This window comes from Actinia tenebrosa, unplaced genomic scaffold, assembly GCF_029948245.1.
Source record: "Actinia tenebrosa isolate PJP-AT-01 unplaced genomic scaffold, QUT_ActTen_1.0 PGA_scaffold0__85_contigs__length_37466705, whole genome shotgun sequence".
NCBI classification, from domain to species: domain Eukaryota; kingdom Metazoa; phylum Cnidaria; class Anthozoa; order Actiniaria; family Actiniidae; genus Actinia; species Actinia tenebrosa.
This window is the reverse complement of record NW_028292569.1, coordinates 20,302,198-20,321,966: the sequence shown is the minus strand read 5'-3', so window position 1 is coordinate 20,321,966 and position 19,769 is coordinate 20,302,198. Positions and strand designations below refer to the sequence as shown.

Below are 19,769 nucleotides of genomic sequence, written 5' to 3'. Positions count from 1 at the left end.
TAGATCTTTATATTTTAGTTAAATCAAGTACAGCCATTTACAAAAATTATGGCCGTTTCAAATATAAATACAAGTATATCGAAAGTATATCAGAGTCACGGCGGGATGTCTTTCTTGTTTGTTTGTTTGTTTGTTGTTTTTTTTCAGAAAGCCCTAGTGATGGACAACTCAAAAAAAATATCGGGGATAATCTCCCATATTTAAAAAAAAATGCTATTGATATACTTGTATACATATTGGAAGTGGCCATAATTTTTGCAAATGACTATATATCAGTATATATATAAATTATATATATATATATATATATATTTACAAAACTCATAAATAATTAATGAGGAAAACACAATATAAATCATTGTCCGTGGAGGAGGTTGTATATCTGATACAAAATCGTCCTGATTTGCATAAACTGTAACTCCAATTTTCTTAGCCCAATTTAATTTTATCTTTAAAATTAACGACTTCGGCTCGTGGATGTATATTTGGTACAACACGGTCACTCATATTGTAAATATGTACACACACACATACACTCTAACCCCCATGCGTGAGACAATTTTATTTTATTGCAAATATTGCTAGTCTTAAACCACAGGGAGCCCGGCTTTATAATTTGTACATGAATAAAAAAAATCAATAGGTGCTTTATTGGGTTTCCTTTGTTTAGAATTTGTTCATGAATAAAAAAAATCAGTAAGTGCTCAGTATTGGGTTTCCTTTGTCGAGATTTGAAACAAGACCCTGATACGTTGAATTTCCGGTAATCGTACTAACCAGCAACGTAACGTAACTTGAGAGCAGCTTATAATTCAAATTTAACGTATTAGTGTAACGTACTTTCTAGTAAGTGGTAAGAAAGAGAGAAGCTTCTCTCTTTCTTACCATTTACTAGGGCGTGCGTTACACTGTTACGTTAGGTTAATCTGCTATCAAGTTATTGGTTAGTACGATTACCGGAAATGCAACGTATCAGCGTATTGTTTCAAATCTCGACAAAGGAAACCCAATAAAGCACTTAATGATTTTTTTTATTCATGAACAAATTCTAAACACAGGAAACCCAATAAAGCACTTATTGATTTTTTTTATTCATGTACAAATTCTAAAGCCGGGCTCCCTGTGCTTAAACTTCACATTAATCTGAAACTTTTACACATAGCACGAAACATGTACATTGTGATCGTGATCGGAGCTGCAAACAAAAACCTAGCTCTCAAAATAAATAAATGCTACAAAGTTAACACAGTACTAGAAGCATGAACAAATACATATTTTCTGGTCGTTGTGTTACAATGTTATTATAATCTAAGTGACAGTCGCTACATTGCAGCTTTATAGCTAAATTTTGTTAAAAACAAAATGCTGTACGATTATTAAAAGTAGGCTATTCTGGATATGGAAACGCTTCTTTCCGTTTTCGTCTTAAAGCCGTTAATAATGCTTGCGTGACAATCGCATCATTAACGTATATTTAGCTTTCCAAGAATTCGATATATTATACATGTACGAAACAACTGTATGAGGTTCGAATTTAACGCAGGGTTGAATATGATGTTTTTATCGCCTTTCAAGACATTTACTTTGCATGTTCTGCTACTGAAGGTGTTCGGAAGCTTCTTTGTTACTTTCTTGGTCATAAAATCAGGTATTTTGCTGGCTTTTACTTGTAGATTTACAAAACGATGCGTGCAAACGTCGCTTAATTATATGGACCTAAGATCTACGGGGGGAACCCCCGACGCTTATTATTCATTCATGTATTCATGCCAATCGCCTGCAAATTAAATAGGCAAGCGCGCGTGACTGTCATAAAAATGTATTATATACAAATAAATTTTAATATTTGTATTGATTTAATATTATCCTATTAAAGACCACGTTGCCGTATTCCCCAGAGAATAAGAAAATAAGTGATGTGAATACACAGACTATAGGGAAAAAAGTACGACAAAAAATATGCGGCTTACACTAATTGCTGGAATTGATTCTCTATGAGCTCTACTTTTTCTATGAGCTCTGTTAAATATCGAAATTTAAAACTAAAATTGTTTATAAAGAATAACACTCAGCAGTAATTTAACTGATAAACCCAGATGGTCCTCTATTAACGTCTGTAGTTGAATACTGATGGACGGGACAGCCATTGAAGTTTTCATGCGAGCCACGTGAAGGTCCAACTATTAGGAGAAGTATTCTTTAAAGAAAGTTCTCAAACTCATTAATAATTTATAAGCTATTTATATTTGTCGTAGGTGTCTCAAAATAGCTGAATAATTTCTCATCCACTTTCCACGCACTTGCCTAAATTCTTTACCTCTCTCCTCTACAATACTTACTTCTTATACTTGTATCTACTATCTACCTACGTAATTAACTTTTTCTTTTCTTTTTACCTTGGGCTTATCATGTCTCGCAGCTGGGACCCTTTGCGTGATAGTCTAATGATTCACTAACTATGCCAACGAGGAATTTGCTGACAAAGTTGGGTTGGATCTATATTCTATTAATTTTTGTTTCGGCCCTCAGGCCGAAACAGTCACTACGTTTGGTTTGCCGGCCCATAATAGTCTCCGTGCGTGTCATTTAGCTGTCAGAGTTTTGGACCTAATCCAATCATATGCCATTTCCATCATAAGCAATGGAAAATGTAAAACATTTCACCATGCGGAGTATTTCAAAGAGTTGCGGTGAATCTTCTCTGTGTAGACTATATTATACCTTTTCGCATGACGCCATTTTTTGGGGAAAAAAATATTATTGATTAACCCTACGACAATGCGTATTTTATTCCTAAGTTAGTATCTAGGTCCAAGTCGCCAAGTAAGTTATTGAAAAGTTATCCAAAAGCTTTTGTGATTGTGCGGCAAATCAAGGCAACTTGCCAGTCTCAGCTGCCTGTGAGCATAAGATGAGAAAACTTGTGAGTTTATCTATGTAACTAACAGTTGATGCATATACATTTTGTGAAGCAAGCTTCCGATATGTTGTAGCTTCGTGCGCATCTGAGGACATGTTTTTGGTATCAGCTATTATTTAAACTAGGTCCCACAAACAAACAGTGCGTACTTTACAACTTTAAAGATAGAAGTCTGAAATCATCAGTTTTCATTTATTAATACTCTGATTTAAAGTATTATTTCTTGGATTCGGTAATATTTTTGAAGCACCAAAAGATGTAAATTTTTGAAGCACCAAAAGATGTAAATTTTGAGTAGATTGGTGACGGCGCACAGGTCAAAGACAAGCCTTGTATCTTTTCGTTTGAATTGAGACTTTCGCATTGTCTTTAAGCTATGACATAAGAGCTAAATACATTTACCATAAATGTCAAAGAGCAGAATGAAGGTTTAAAAAGTATCCTACATTCAACATAGCGCGTACAGTAATGCTCATGTGCCAAAATATTTTACACCAAGTACTCTGCTCTCTGCGATACTCAGTCATTGTTTATATCTATTGTCGGATCTCTCGTTCGTTCGGCGAGACGTTATATGTACATATATGTTTTTCCCCAAAACACTATGATGTTTCAAAGCAAGAACCACTAAAATCTCGAAAAAACTTAATTACGATGTGTTTCGTCCAAGAGAATTTTAAAACAAATGTTTCCGTCGAAATTTGCGTAACACTTTGCAACGTGAAAGCGTACCGCGAGATCGCTCTTCTGCCAAGACCAAAATTCTTTTCAGCAATGCCACACAATAAATAGATAACGGGCCGAAACATCATCGCTTTCGAAGCGGTATAGGCTTGTTCCCCATACAACTGCTTTACGTGTATTAAATAAAAAAGAAATAAAAAAGCAAGGAAACTTCTTTTCAACTCTTTATCAACTCCGATTAGAGAAGTAATTCCAAAAACTCGTGCTTCGTTATTCATTAGGGTTTACACACACTCAAAAACAATAAAAGCACGAGGTCTCGTGCTTTCAGATGTTTTCTCGTTTTTGGAAACCCTATCTAACACTCGCACTCGTTTTTGAAATACTAGAAAGGCAGCACTTACCCACCAGTAAGAAGAAATCTTAAAACGGGTTTAATTCAAAAACATAACCACACAGAGCGAAAGAAGTGTTATTATACTCAATGATCAGGTAAAATTTCGAGGCTTCATTTCAAGTTTTAATGATTTTATTGCAATTTTTGATGAAGCCCATACATTTCCTTATAACGTGACACCACAGAAACCAAGCTTAGGCTACCTGTGCCTCAACCCACTTTGGTTCTCCGCCATCCCCCGGACGCAACTCAATACGCAGTTCTCAGAATTATGGAAGGATCTACGAATACAAAAAAAAAATGCTGATACTATGGTCTATGTCTCGCATAATGTTGAATAAAAATACCGCAATATTGTTATATTATAGTAATGTTATACTATTGCCCCTATATAACATATTTCAAATAATATTTTTGGTGAATTTCAGCCGTCGTCTGTATGCTACTAACTCATCATCTCCAACATTGTTACGTTTTGGCTAGATTATCTTTTCTAGACGTTTCGCTTCGTACTATGTAGTTTACATTTCAAAACAAAATCAGGTTTCCAAAGAAGCTTTTTATCTTTTTCAGGGCTTTATGTTTTTCAAGATTTATAAAATTTTACTGCTAACCTTGTTATATTTCCTTGGGCAAATCAACTCTACATGATTCAGTTTCAAGTTGGCCTCGCTCGTTGAGGAGTTAAGAGGGGTTTGCAGTAAGGATCACCTATGAGTTGCAAAATAAATTTTTTTCAAATTTCTCAAAATTGGCATGAGTGAAGGCCTCCATGCACTGAATTCATCGCTATAAGTTTTAGTTCGATCAGAATTTTATTTCCGGCAAACGGCGCGAAAATCTGAAATTCGACGTTATTTTCGGTTTTCAAAGGCCGTTCGTGTGCACTCCTAAAAGTGCTACAAATCACTAGATTTCGTACATATTTTACCAAATAAATTTACCAGACTAAAAGTTACGGTGGCCCACAAGTCTCACGGTAAAACAAAAACTCACGGCAAAACAAACTAAACTCACGGCAAAACAAACTAAACTCACGGCAAAAGGCAATAAATTCACGGCAAAATAAACTTAACTCACGGCAGAATAAAGAAAGCCACGGCAAAATAAACTAAACTCACGGCAGAATAAAGAAAGCCACGGCAAAATAAACTAAACTCACGGCAGAATAAAGAAAGCCACGGCAGAATCAGAGGAGGGTGATCAAGTCGCGTAAAGCATTGTGGGATAAAAGTTTCATTGTGCTTCATTTGCATTTGAACGTCGTTGTGTGAACATCTCCTGGCGAGAAAGTATTATGAATGCCAAATCTGTCTCACCGGTTTGGTGTGGATTTTCTTGCAGTTGGTGATTTCCTATATCTACACTGTGTATACTTTCAATTTCTACATACTTGTACGGTCAAGTCTCTGCCATTTATGTCGATATAATAAAACTAGTTGGGGGCCACGTTAGCTTCACTGGCAACCCTCGCGAACGAAGGATTGTTTTGTTTCCTGACTGCCAAAACATCTGAGAACTAAATGACGAAAGGTGGCCTTTGACCCTAAGGGCTGTTACTTGCCTCAAAATGTTAAATGGTGGATATTTCATTTGATAACTTTCGATTCAAACGCGATTGATTGAGCTAGAACATCGAGCATCCAAAAACCGATCGGCTTGGAATCACATACCCGGCGACTAAGATGACAAACCTTGAACCGATTTTTCTCTACAAAAATATCTCCTAAAACCATTCATTTCATTACCAACATTCATTTTTAATTATTTCTTGTCAAGCTTAGGTTCTTATCATTGAAACTTTTTTGTTGTTGGAATAATTATAAAGTGTTCTTATTGTTTCAGGGTCAATATTGAAGTCTAAAGTCTTTTAAAGGTTATGATAAATTGATAAACTTTGCACTGTAAATTTAATAGTATTTAACCAGACGCCATTTGTATTTACAACATCAAAACCGCTGACAAATTGCTCGCGGTAAAAAAATCAACAGGGAACCCACCATCGTTCCCATCACAACCTTTATTGTATTCTGCCGTGGCTTTCTTTGTTCTGCCGTGGCTTTCTTTATTCTGCCGTGAGTTTAGTTTATTTTGCCGTGGCTTTCTTTATTCTGCCGTGAGTTAAGTTTATTTTGCCGTGAGTTTAGTTTGTTTTGCCGTGAGTTTAGTTTGTTTTGCCGTGAGTTTTTGTTTTGCCGTGAGACTTGTGGGCCACCGTAAAAAGTTGATATGATAGTGACTATTTAGAGCTATTTGTCTTTAAAGCAAGATACAAATTTAATATTTTATAGATTTTACAATTATTTGTACGTTTTCACCAGGTTTTACGTGCATCATATTCAAAAATCTGTATCGCTACTGGTACATGGCCTAGCTCAAAGCTATTGCACCAGGAGTAAAGAGGGATACCCATGGCTTAGTTTTATAAAATAAAATTTTGGGGCAATTCATAAACAAAACTTGGAGAGCGCTGTATGTCAACCCCATTTTCAGCCATATTTGACATCAATTTACAAGACGTTGTGTTTACAATCCACGAATAAGACCCCTGAAATCACGAAATCATGCCTCTATTCGCTTGCAATTCACAATAAACTTCCTAAAGCCACAGTACAATACTTTAATTACAATGTTCGAGCTGATACAATCAAGGAAAATCTCTTGGAAGAGGTTCGAAGCATTCATCATGACTGGATCTGAAACCAGTGGAATCGAGTCTGGCCCATCACTATACCGGATCACGCTATCGATGCCAAAAATGTCAAAAGATCAAAAACTAAGCTAACCTTATGTATTAGAAGGAGCTTAAACGTGTTATAATATTATATTCTTGGAATATCTTACCTTAATTTCACTCATTATTAACACGGTGCCATATCTAAATGGAAACTACCGCGACAGACTTTGAAAACAATGAAGAATGCGTGACATAAACACAGGAACCCCAAACACCGCGTAATCACTCTTGTGTTCTACCAAAAAGAATGCGTTTTATTTTGTTAAGTCATCTAGTTGACAATGTTAATAAACTATTTACTTTTTACGTGTTTCTATTTGTAAAAAATATTTGTTCAAAATTAAATTTTGTTTTTAAAAACATTCTAACTGCGCAGTCATTCCAGAAGAAAGTGATTGTAAAGCGTAAATATCTTAAAACAAAGCAGTTATGAACTTCTATAAAAAGTTATTATTAAAAGCAAAATAAATTCACTACCGCGACAGACTTTGAAAACAATGAAGTAGCCTGATAAATGGACACTTTTAATATACTTATGTGGTATAATTATGTGGTGTGACAACCACAACCCATGAGCACTAATTATTTTACGCTAGATAAAGAAAGGATGTTTTTGTGTTATACAAACATGAAACATGTTAGCGTCTTAGAATGCTTAAAGATATCGAAGTGGAAGAATGACAAACTAAGTTATGGTCCTGAGCTACCAGCTCCTGATACACAACTACACGACGCTACTACCTTACTAATGCGCTCTATGTAGGGAGCCTTAAGTCTAACAATTATATCTGATATATCTATTTCTAAGTTATAACATATGGTTTGCAATAGAGGTAGACTTAACTTCCTTAATTTTCCATCGGCGTGCAACTGGCACAAGTCGATTGAGTCATAAACTATAGGATGCTTTAGTTGACATTCCTCCAGAACAGTTTGTAGGGTACGTGCATAGGCGTCTTGATCCTGCGCAGCTCGCTGATTATCACCTTCGTCAGTTTCTTTAGCTCCACGTCGATCTTTAGAGGCCTTTCTGGAAAAGTACCCCTGAATTTGGCTTGCTGATAGAAACTCCGATATTTGAAATCTACGATTGCCATCGAAGTCCTTGGCGAAATGCATTTCTTGCGCCACGGTTGTGGGGTCCAGCTTATGCCCAGTTACCTTTCCTTTGTTAAACATTTCATCAAGATAGGCTTTCTGCTTCTCTGAAAAACGCTGACCTTTCTTACTTTCCTTCAATGTCCAGCCGCGAGGAAGACTCTCAGTAGATGTTTCTGGACAGGACTTTGTCTTCAATTGTGGTTGAGAACTTACACCAGCAAGTAACTTCTCTGTGTATAACTTCTTGGCTTTATCGTAGAGGGTCTCCCTTTCTTGCTTCAGTCGACATTGCCCGTACTCTAGATGGCGTTCTAGTGAGGTGTAGCGCCGATATGTTCGTATGCAGCCTTCTACGGGGCAGCTAAAGAGCTTTGGGTTGGGATCATTTTCGTCGTCACTACTCTCATCCTCTTTTGCATGTACTTGGTCTTTCTCTAACGCTTCCGCATTGCTTGGTGCACTTCTTACTCGTGTCGATCTATAGATGATGTTTTGGAAGCCACCATCGCTGAACGGGCTGGAAAATTTAGCAATCGCAAGGGCTTCAGGGACTGTAAAAATAGGATAGATATATAAAATCACTCTGTTGGGATATGTTATACAGTATATCAAACGCTCTTGAATCATACCTTGAAATTTAGACCACTTTTCAGTCTTTCCTTCGCCTATGCCGTGTGCTTTCCAGCAAGTCAGCCCATCCTCGCTATAACTGAAATTATTCAGCGTGCTGATTCCCTTTAGTTTACCAGTGTTGACAGTAGTCACAGAACTTGCATCTACTAACGCAACGCGAACTACTCGCACACCATCACCCGATCTTATTGCGTTACATAGGTCTTCAGGGGTCTGGACATCATTGCCCTCATTTATATATCGTCTGATGTGTGCTTTTATATTCGCTGCTTTCCGGTCGCATGACCCTTTGCCTCCTTGAGGCTCACTGAAGTCGACTCGAGCGACCTGAAAATATCAAAGCTTCCTATAAACTCATAGAACTACAAAAAAGTAAAACACGAAATGATCAGAACTAAGTGTTTCTAAATCCCGAAATTGATCGGCCATACCTATGTATGACTGATTATGTATGAAACTCATTCTTAGAATTTCTTTGAATAATTTTATATTATTGATAACGATAACGATCATCATTATCAGCATCATCATCATCATTATCATCATCATCATCCTCATCATCTCCATCCATCCAACCATCCATCCATCAATCCTCAGGATCCCAGTGGTAAAACTCTGTCGCTCGTTTCATTGGGAGCGAGAAACGCGCGACAGCATTTACCTCTGGGTTCCCAAGAATGATGAAAATCATAATAATCACGATTATGATAATCAAGTATTACTTCTATAGCGCTGCTTCCATAAATGCATCTTACAATCAATATAGGGATAAAAATGAAATTACCTTAATGCCAATTGCCTCTTCCATAAGGTGACATGCTATTAGCAAAGGGACGCTATGATAGCAACCGGCGTTGTCATGGCGAAAATATGCTGTAGCAATTTCAGGGTTTTCGGTTTTGATAGTGCGCAGTGTGTGCTCCATGATAGCTATTACAGAGTCCGTGTCCTGAGTGCAGTTCTTTGCTACATGGACGAAAGCTTGCTGTTGTAGGTCTCCGGAGGAGGTCTTGCGACTGGTAACAGATACGTGCCATGAAATCCCTCGCTTCCCGAACCAGTCGGACTGAGTTTCCCTGTACTTCTGTGGGAGGAATTTCATGGCCCAATCCTCTGTGACCATAACTTCTTGGGGGGTTAGCTCGTTCATGATTGAGTGCCGAGGTTTGTCTTGCTGAACAAATCGTACCTCATGAGATTTCCAGGCGAATATAGCTTCCATGGCTTGGTTGCATCTGAAAGTGATGTCATCCCAATGATCAACGGATGGGAGTATACTCTCACTCTGAGCTACAACGTTCTTGATTTCATTAAGAACCCTCTTTAACTCTTCGCACGATGAGCAAGACTCATGCTGGTGCTGCCATGCTTTGGCAAAAGGATCTTTTTTGGAATCTTTCTTCGGATCTTTCTTCGGATCTTTCTTCGGACTACTTAGGGCGTACGCCAGGCAGTGGTCAGGTACTTGATTTGCATCTGTTATATGAACCTAAAGAAGAGATCATTCTGAGTTAGCTGTTTGTCAAACATTTACCAACAAATGGGAACTATTAGATATTTCTATTATTTTTACAAAACGTGGATTAACATAAGTTACGTATACCTTGAAGTCTGACTTGATATACTGTTTGCCTTCCCGTAGAGCTCTCTCACAGTTTGCTGCCCATTCACGCCCACGGGCCGGTTCTACCTGCGTCACAATCTTGCTCAGGTCATCGAACGCTTTAGCACCATCTGCGTGGTAATAATCTAGACCCTGTAACGACTTTCTTTCTGTCGCAGCACATGCCGATAAAACGCGCCTCATTGTCGCTTCACTGAATGGCTTGAAGGCCGTCTCTTCACAGTACTGATTATACTGTGCGCATATCCGAGATGTGATCAGTGAACGAATTACATTGGGTGTCTCCAGAACTTCCCCATTGCATAGTTTTAAATATCTCTGCCCAAATGGCAGGTCTTGCACAATATGGGGGCTAGTGATAAAGGATAGGAAACTGTGTAGCTGCCCTTCATCAACGCGAATTCGATGAACACGGTTGGTTGACACAAGGACGCCTCGTCCGTATTGTAAGTTGTGAACACGAGCCATCTTCCAGCGATATTCTGTCAGTCTGGGTATATATTGACGGATGTCATTAAGCGACAGTAAATCTGCCATGATTGACAGAACTTGTCGTTTTGTTTCCCAGCTCATTGCGTGCTGGTATGTCTGTGCTAAAGCTGAAACGTACTTTTCTTCTGCATGGGGCTTAACTCCAAGAACTTGATCGACTTTCCTGGATTCTTGAACAGCCCTCCAAAGGCTACCTGCATCTCCTGGTGTAATTACATCTAGGGCTGCCACGATTACATTTGTAGCCTTGGAAACATGCGTTTTTTGCGTTCGGCTACTCATGGCCTCCCAAGCTTTTTTAGGCGGACCAACAAGCGTGTCCTGCATACCACTGGTGATCAAGAACTCGTTGAGCTTCTTTCGGCGCACTAACGCTTGATTTGATGTTTCATCGGACAATTGTTCTTCAGACGATTCTGAGCTCAATCCAACTTCTATTTCGGTGACAACCACACTCGGATCCCGGCTTTGATCATTATCGATTTCAAGTTGGCTAAATGCTTCTGTCAACGAGTCGCCAGTGTCGCTACTTTCTTTGTCAGTTTCCTACATGAGAGAGGAAAAGGTGTAAAATAAGTATGGATAACTCGAAATTCAACTGTCTATTAAAACATGTGCTGCTAACCTTGTTATAGTCAGAGCTGAAGATATTGTTAGTCTTTGACTCAGAAAGACTCTCGGCAGAGGGGAGAGAAGGAATCTCGGCTGATACTTGAAATGGGTTTTCTGTAGTTGGTATCTCAGCAGTTGTTTGAAAAGGCTGCTCAGCTTTGTCAATTTTTTCTCTGCAGCGCCTGCAGATAGCTATAAAAATGTCGATATTTTACTAAATATACAAAAAAGCATAATATATTAGGGGCGTAGCGAGCTCTCGATTATAGAGGGAATTTTTTTCTATTTTCCCGCCAAATCTGTGCCGAAAGCAAACTTTTGGGAGACACATCCCCTCCCCCCGGGAAACAATGTAGAAAAAATGTAGAGAAACATAGCGAGAAATAGAATGCAAAGTTTAAAAATTTTGTAAATATTTACCTGCTCTATTTAGAATCAGTTGAGAGTCTGTTTCCAAGGATCTGTCTCGCACATTCAGTGTTCTTAAGTGGGCGTGTATGGCTTTCTCACATTTTCGAAGCGAAACACATTCTACATTAGCGGGGTTATCTAGAGGTCCGCCGCATACTCCACCAACATGAGCAAATAACCCACACGAAGCCATCCGACTGTTCTTGATAATATCTAGAGAAGTACACCAATATATTTCTCAGTTCAGAAAGAGTTTTTGGCCTGTTTTTGGCCTGTATATTTTAGTGGCCCTCCCTTTCCTTATATATAAAACAATTTGGCCCTCCCTTAAATACTTGCACAATTCTTTCTGCAGGCCCTCCCTTTTAGCCTGCATGAAAAATAAGACAGACAGACAGACTCGGTATCGAGTATTAGAAAATGCATGGACATTTTACCCGAATAAACATTAACGTATGAAGGCTATAATTATTGATTTATAGTAGTTTTTCTTATGTTATAATAGATTCACCTATTTAACCTATTTAGTACAATTACTATTTATTGCCTAGTCTGGGTCAGAAGACCACATACTATATTAATTCTGTATTGTATGTGATCTTTTTATAAAGCAGTTGTGGACATATTTTGCTACTGCAACTGCTAACATTTTGGCCGGACTTATAAATAACAGAAACAACTCGTTCTCATTTAACAAAAGAGAATCATTGTATGTTATTTATGTTCTTGAAGATTTCTTCCCTTAGATTTGAATATAATGTACAGTGAAGAAGGAAATGCCTCTCATCTTCTACACTATCTGGGCAATGGAAGCATCTCCTTTCTTCTGGTTTTTTAAGTATTCCCTTGAATGCCTTCAATTTTCGATTTCGAGGTCGTGATTACTAATTCTCAATTTGGTTAATGATTTTCTGTGTTCAGTAATCTGTTTTTGCCAGACTATATGTCCTTAATTTATTTATTTTTGGCCTGGTGGGCCTCTTCTAGTTTTTTCATCGTTAAAGAGTTCCCCTTGCCAGACTTGAATTTCTATATCCGTTAATCTAGTTTTAATTATTTTGAATGGGTTCTGACTTGAATAATGACCCTGCCCCCCTTTGCACCAGCCCTCCCCTCCCCCCCCCCCCCCCCCCCCCCCCCCCTCTAATTTTTGACCTGTCCCTTACATGTCGTAACAACCGTAGCAAGACTTTACAGCTTACCTTACATGTTGGAAATCTTTGAGTTCAGGAAAGAAAGAGAGACAAATGTGTTGTCGGGAATGCGGATGCTCGCCACAAAATTTCGACGATACCACTGAAAATATATGTCAGGGCTTAATTTTTCTGTTTTAACATGTGCATCTCAATACAAGTTAACGTTAGTCAAGACTTGTCACTTACCTAATTTCCTCAAAGGATGCTCAATCTTTAGGATCTGTCCAATCCTATCGAATGATACTTCTTTAAAAGAACCTCTGTTGTAAATCTAAATGCTTGGTGATTTCTACTATTGCATACAAAGAAAGTAGACCGACAAAAACAAGAATTATAGTATGCCTTTCTCACCTGCGTCTTAATCAAGGACCACGAACTATGTAGACTGAGAAGCAACAACGTAGAGACAGCCCGGACTTCTCGTCCAGGCAAAGGCTTTGGAATTATGTTTTATATGAAACATGACAACCACTTTGATAAATAATGTGAATTTATTTTGCTTTTAATAATAACTTTTTATAGAAGTTCATAACTGCTTTGTTTTAAGATATTTACGCTTTACAATCACTTTCTTATGGAATGACTGCGCAGCTAGAATGTTTTTAAAAACAAAATTTAATTTTGAACAAATATTTTTTACAAATAGAAACACGTAAAAAGTAAATAGTTTATCAACATTGTCAACTAGATGACTTAACAAAATAAAACGCATTCTTTTTGGTAGAACACAAGAGTGATTACGCGGTGTTTGGGGTTCCTGTGTTTATGTCACGCATTCTTCATTGTTTTCAAAGTCTGTCGCGGTAGTGTCCATTTAGATATGGCACCGTGTTAATAATGAGTGAAATTAAGGTAAGATATTCCAAGAATATAATATTATAACACGTTTAAGCTCCTTCTAATACATAAGGTTAGCTTAGTTTTTGATCTTTTGACATTTTTGGCATCGATAGCGTGATCCGGTATAGTGATGGGCCAGACTCGATTCCACTGGTTTCAGATCCAGTCATGATGAATGCTTCGAACCTCTTCCAAGAGATTTTCCTTGATTGTATCAGCTCGAACATTGTAATTAAAGTATTGTACTGTGGCTTTAGGAAGTTTATTGTGAATTGCAAGCGAATAGAGGCATGATTTCGTGATTTCAGGGGTCTTATTCGTGGATTGTAAACACAACGTCTTGTAAATTGATGTCAAATATGGCTGAAAATGGGGTTGACATACAGCGCTCTCCAAGTTTTGTTTATGAATTGCCCCAAAATTTTATTTTATAAAACTAAGCCATGGGTATCCCTCTTTACTCCTGGTGCAATAGCTTTGAGCTAGGCCATGTACCAGTGGCGATACAGATTTTTGAATATGATGCACGTAAAACCTGGTGAAAACGTACAGATAATTGTAAAATCTATAAAATATTAAATTTGTATCTTGCTTTAAAGACAAATAGCTCTAAATAGTCACTATCATATCAACTTTTAGTCTGGTAAATTTATTTGGTAAAATATGTACGAAATCTAGTGATTTGTAGCACTTTTAGGAGTGCACACGAACGGCCTTTGAAAACCGGAAATGACGTCAATTTCAGATTTTCGCGCCGTTTGCCGGAAATAAAATTCTGATCGAACTAAAACTTATAGCGATGAATTCAGTGCATGGAGGCCTTCACTCATGCCAATTTTGAGAAATTTGAAAAAAATTTATTTTGCAACTCATAGGTGACCCTTACTGAAAACCCCTCTTAAAAGGAGACTCTGCTCGCAGGGTACCAAGACATAATTCTGACCCAAACTGAGTACTAATATAATCTGGATACATCGAAAGAAGTTTATTTCAGTACATCATTATTTTCGACACAGAGCTTAATACCGTTTTCAACACTTCAGTAAGTTTAGCATATGTGTAAAAGCAGTAAAAAAAATAGAGTATAAATGTTCTAGACATTTTGGTCTTGGCTGTTATCAATCTGAATTTTGAATACAATTGATAGCGATGCGGAAACGAGCGCATGCAAGAATACAAAGTTCGGATCGCTTTTCATAATGTTCTGCTTATTTCGTTTAATCATTTTTGACCTCGGTTTCAAGCCAAGTTTCTTTCTTATCTTATTTTAGCGTTTTCGAAGAAATACTTAGGGCGTAAGTCGTAAGAGTGTCTTATTTCCATATTGTCACAGATATCAACACTACTGACGTCAAGCTGCTTTCTTCAAAGGGAAAGGGCATGAACCCGAATATAAACAGAATAACTAATCCAATCAGCTCGGTGACTGATGTATAGTCGAATTCTTAGAAATACGGGAAGCATTTGAAGTAAGTTATTCAAATCCCGGTAAAATATAAACATCGCTTTCTTTTAAATTAACTGGGGAGGGAGCGTTGCGTGACGACCGACACTAAAAACGGCTGCGAGGGAGACTAAACGTTCGTTGGAATGTATTGTTTTCGTTCTACTGATTTGATTGGTTCATGTTATGATAGTCGCACTGTCATATTAAAAATATACAAGACAAACAAACCACATGGTAGTATAGCCCTTGACAAAAGCGAGATGGGGGTAATAGATCAGATATAATATTGCTTGCCTGACAATACATGAGAACGAACATAAGCAATAAGTAATCAAGTGGTTAAAAATATTATCAATGTCGAGGGGTTTGAATCCAATAAACAATTTAAACATACTAGAAAGTTGCACAAAATAAATAGCATCCGGATAGGATGCAATTCAAGCCTTGGTCCAATTCACCGGCATAAATTCATTCAAAATTTGAATCCAAATACAGCCATTTGCAAAAATTATGGCCGTTTCAAATATACATACAGGTATATCAAAAGTATATCAGACACGTTGGGATATTTTTCTTGGTATTTTTTTAGGAAAGCCCAAGTGATTGACAACTCGAAATGAATATCAGGGATCGCCCCTGCGTTAGAATGACCATGGTACCATGGTTTTTCATTGCCAACCATGGTCAACCATGTTTTGACTATGGTCTAACCATGGTGGCTGACCATGATCAGAAAATAATGATGACCATGGCACACCGTCAACCATGGTCAAAAGACATTTGATTTGATTTTATCAAAAAAAGACATAAATTGATATAAATATGGGAAAATATAAGAAACAAAAGCTAAAAATGGCTTTTCAAATATTCTAAATTAATTTAATTTGCATTTATTTCATGACCATGTTCCACAGTCAACCACAGTCAAAGTATATTAATGATGACCATGGCACACAGTCAACCATGGTCAAACAACATTTTGTTTGATTTTACCCAAAAAAAGACATAAATTAATTTAAATATAAGAAAAAATAAGGAACAAAAGCTAAAATCAATGTTTAAATATTTTAGATATGTTTAATTTGTATTCATTATCATGACCATGCTACACTGTCAACCATGGTCAAAGTTTATTATAATGATGAAGATGGCACACAGTCAACCATGGTCAAAAGACATTTGGTTTGGTTTTCTTAAAAAAAATGAAATTGATCAAAAAATGAGAAAGTATAAGGAATGTTAAATCTAAAAATCCATTTCTAAATATATATACATAAAATTGGTCACAGTCAACTATGGTCAAAGTGTTAATAATGTTGACCATGGTACACAGTCAACCATGGTCAAAGTGTTTAAAATAATGTTGACCATGGTACACAGTCAACCATGGTCAAAGTGTTAATAATGTTGACCATGGTACACAGTCAACCATGGTCAAAGTGTTAATAATGATGACCATGGTACACAGTCAACCATGGTCAAAGTGTTAATAATGTTGACCATGGTACACAGTCAACCATGGTCAAAGTGTTTAAAATAATGTTGACCATGGTACACAGTCAACCATGGTCAAAGTGTTTAAAATAATGTTGACCATGGTACACAGTCAACCATGGTCAAAGTGTTAATAATGGTGATCATCACACAGTCCATATATAAGGAACATTTAAACCTAAGAATCAATTTTCATGTTACACTATCAACCATGGTCAAAATATGTTAATGATGACCATGGTACACAGTCAACCATGGTCAGCCAGAATATCTGAGTTATCATAACTCTCTACCCATTTGCTAGCAAAAATGTCAACTTATCCTTAGAAACTAACAGGAGACTAACACCATATACTTGTAAGTAAGTATATGAGGCCTTGTCATTTAAAAACTATTCGTTTTTGAAATCCATATTTTAGCTTACCAGTGAATTTCGAATAAACTTCTAAACAATACATTATTGAAAAATATAATTATTTATTTCCTGTTACTGTTACTCACTGATGAAACTATTTCCAGTGCATTTAAAATAACATCTTCAAATCAATCTCTACACATTTGCAATTCTCTCTCTCCACGAAGACACTGTACTGTGACTTTGAGTGGACTGGTGATTAGCCGGTATGTACGCGGGCTCATAGTCTGTGTTTTGGCGCCTGATGTTGTTATTCACCGGTAACCGTTTCTTGTAGAGAAAAATACCGTATAATCTCTGTTCAAAAGACGTTTTTATGAGCTTTGGAAGCTGAATTTGCACAGCAAGAGTTTGATATCGTACAGTGGGTTCAATTTTTACTTTCCTAGATTGCAAAATCGGTGGCTGATCATGAGGACATGGATTGAATCACTATCAGGCATGTAAGGTTGATACTATTTTGCTTTTCACTTTTTATTTAAATTCAATTTATTTTGGAGTTAACTGGCTGGAATCTTGCTCTTCGTGGCTTTAAGCATTGTAATATGGTTTGTCAATGAAGTTGAATGCATGGCTAACTTTTCGAAAGCGTGAAACAACATTAATTTTATGTTTCGAAATACGACTGTGGACGTTTTCTTTGAGTTCATAATTTGGGGATTAATATAGCAAACCAGAATGCTAGCAAGTGCACTTAACTCATGTTCTTTCCACATTAATTTTTTAAAAGGATGAAGGTAGATCTGTTACAAGAAGTAATGCCGAGAAATTATTTCAATAGTCTAAAAAAAACAAAGGAATTATAGTGAGAATCAAAATCCACAACACACTTGGAAAAGTCTTGCATAAGCTATTACAAATTGAGTTCTCTCTTTATAACAATTTATTTCTCATTTAATGATAAAATTATGAATTTTTCGAGAAGGTCTTGCAATTATTCATTTATAGTATACTCAACAAAACTGTATGAAAAAAGTATATTTAAGCAAAGGCATTTATCTGTTTCTTTGATCAATTTTCTTTACCTTTTCATCATTACTGTTTCATTAGAAACACCAACGCAGCTCACACTAGTTTTTAGCTAGTTATATCCTCTTATAGTCAGTTTTGCTTTCAAACATGGTTGACCATGGTCTACCATGGTATTGATTTTGCTTTTAAACATGGTTGACCATGGTCTACCATGGTATTGATTTTGCTTTTAAACATGGTTGACCATGGTCTACCATGGTATTTATTTTGCTTCCAAACATGGTTGACCATGGTCAAACCATGGTTGTTGTCTTACATAGCAAGACACTAACTGACCATGGTTGACCATGGTTAAACTTGTGCAATTTAACGTTCATGGTTGACCATGGTCAAACCATGGTCACATCATGGACAAACCATGGTCAACCATGTTTGCTTGACGATGTTCTAACATGTTTTAAACATGTTTGACCATGGTCTGACCATGGTCCTGACGCAGGGGCGGGCAGATATATCCCATAATTTTTGATATATTTTTGATATACTTGTACATATATGTGGAAGCGGCCATATTTTTTGTAAATGGCTGTAAATGACTATATATATATAAGTATAGAATTGATTTCTGTGAAACAGTACTCAATACATGGGTGTAGAGCGTGATATATATAGTAAGAAAAGAAAAAGACAAATGAACTACAATTTCATCCATATATTTACCAGTTAGGTCATTCGCTCAATACTGAGCATTTTAGCATTCATATATATATTTATCAAACTCTTTAATAATTCATGAGGAAAACACAACAGAAATCACGACCGTGAAGAGTTCTGTAAATCAGATACAGAATCCTGTTCATTTGCATAAACTTTAAGTTCGATTTTCTTGGCCAAATTCACTTTTATCTTGAAAATTTTAGTGAAACACAAAAGAACTAACCTAGACGTTTGATAAGTAATCTACAGTATTCGTGTCCGTGTTGTATCCGATATACAAACTCGAGGCGACGCCTCGAGTTCGTATATCAGATACAACACGGCCACTCATACTGTATACATTACATATATATCTGTGTTTGTGTGTGATGGACATTCTTCTTGGAGGATAATCATCTTAGTTCTTTTCCAAATGTTATAATTTCACCATATGTTATATTTCCATTAATCAAAAAGTGAACTAGAAAGCTGTACATAGTTTTTAGCTCATTATTATTTTTTCAATCATTCCCATGGGAATCAGTGAAATAACAAAAGATATGACTGCCATGTTGGATGACATAATAAAATAATTAATTCACAAGTATTTTGTTAAAAACATCCAAGATGGCGGCTGTTTCCACATCTGCAAAGGAATAATCGATTTCATAAACTTTCTCATTGCAGGAGCTTGTAACGTAATCTCACCCGAAAACCCAATCATTTGTCATGTTGGAGATGAAGCTTTGTTTAACTGGACTACAGATGACGGAAGAATAATTTATTCTGCCAACTGGGGAATAAAAAATTGGAACCATCCTGATTCTCAGTTTATCTACACCAATGTGTTCACAACTGTTGTGAACTACAACAAAAATATGGATCCTAAATATAGACAGAGGGTTTATTTTGTTGGTAACCTGAAAATGGGCCGTGCTTGGTTTAAGTTAAAGAATGTGAGCCTAAACGATGAATTGAAATATGTTGCAAATATTCATGAAAGCAAAGGCGGAGTCCTCGCTTACATCGTTCAGCTGAAAGTTAAGAAAAAAGGTTTGTTTGTCTCAAATATTTATTTACAAAATGCTTACAACTGTA

At 36.8% G+C, this 19,769-nt stretch overlaps 3 protein-coding genes and 1 long non-coding RNA gene across 8 annotated transcripts in view; 2 read left to right on the top strand and 2 right to left on the bottom strand.

Annotated features, from left to right (window-relative positions):
• Positions 1 to 19,769, top strand: part of LOC148913684 (uncharacterized) — a 169,897-nt gene that overhangs the window by 12,054 nt on the left and 138,074 nt on the right. The window lies entirely within an intron of this gene.
• LOC148913697 (uncharacterized) overlaps positions 1,466 to 19,769 on the top strand; it is a 35,352-nt gene continuing 17,048 nt past the window's right edge. Inside the window, exons 1-2 of one of the 4 annotated variants that reach the window (XM_089035097.1) lie at positions 1,466 to 1,648; positions 19,359 to 19,724. In XM_089035097.1, the coding sequence (XP_088891223.1) occupies positions 1,522 to 1,648; positions 19,359 to 19,724 (493 nt within the window). In that variant the 5' untranslated portion in view covers positions 1,466 to 1,521. Of the gene's footprint in view, positions 1,649 to 17,227; positions 17,443 to 19,358; positions 19,725 to 19,769 lie in introns of those variants that run through there. The other 3 variants (XM_089035103.1, XM_089035108.1, XM_089035093.1) reach the window with 3 other exon arrangements.
• LOC148913699 (uncharacterized) lies at positions 4,116 to 5,182 on the bottom strand. The gene is made up of 3 exons (XR_016119052.1): positions 5,164 to 5,182; positions 4,616 to 4,712; positions 4,116 to 4,282 (listed from the first exon to the last, which is right to left on the bottom strand). It is a non-coding gene; the product is annotated as an uncharacterized LOC148913699 (long non-coding RNA).
• LOC116307833 (uncharacterized) lies at positions 7,429 to 9,406 on the bottom strand. Its single transcript, XM_089025937.1, has 3 exons — positions 9,257 to 9,406; positions 8,469 to 8,799; positions 7,429 to 8,390 (listed from the first exon to the last, which is right to left on the bottom strand). Exons 1-3 carry the CDS (start codon positions 9,395 to 9,397, stop codon positions 7,429 to 7,431), a joined length of 1,434 nt encoding a protein of 477 aa, XP_088882063.1. The 5' UTR covers positions 9,398 to 9,406.

What these genes read in the sequence shown, in the direction of transcription:
- LOC116307833 (XM_089025937.1), bottom strand. Translation starts at nt 9,397, where the DNA reads ATGGAGCACACACTGCGCACTATCAAAACCGAAAACCCTGAAATTGCT. An exon ending in AAGAGGCAATTGGCATTAAG is followed by an intron (nt 8,800 to 9,256) that starts GTAATTTCATTT and finishes TGATATTTTCAG; the next exon opens with GTCGCTCGAGTCGACTTCAG. An exon ending in AAAGTGGTCTAAATTTCAAG is followed by an intron (nt 8,391 to 8,468) that starts GTATGATTCAAG and finishes CTATTTTTACAG; the next exon opens with TCCCTGAAGCCCTTGCGATT.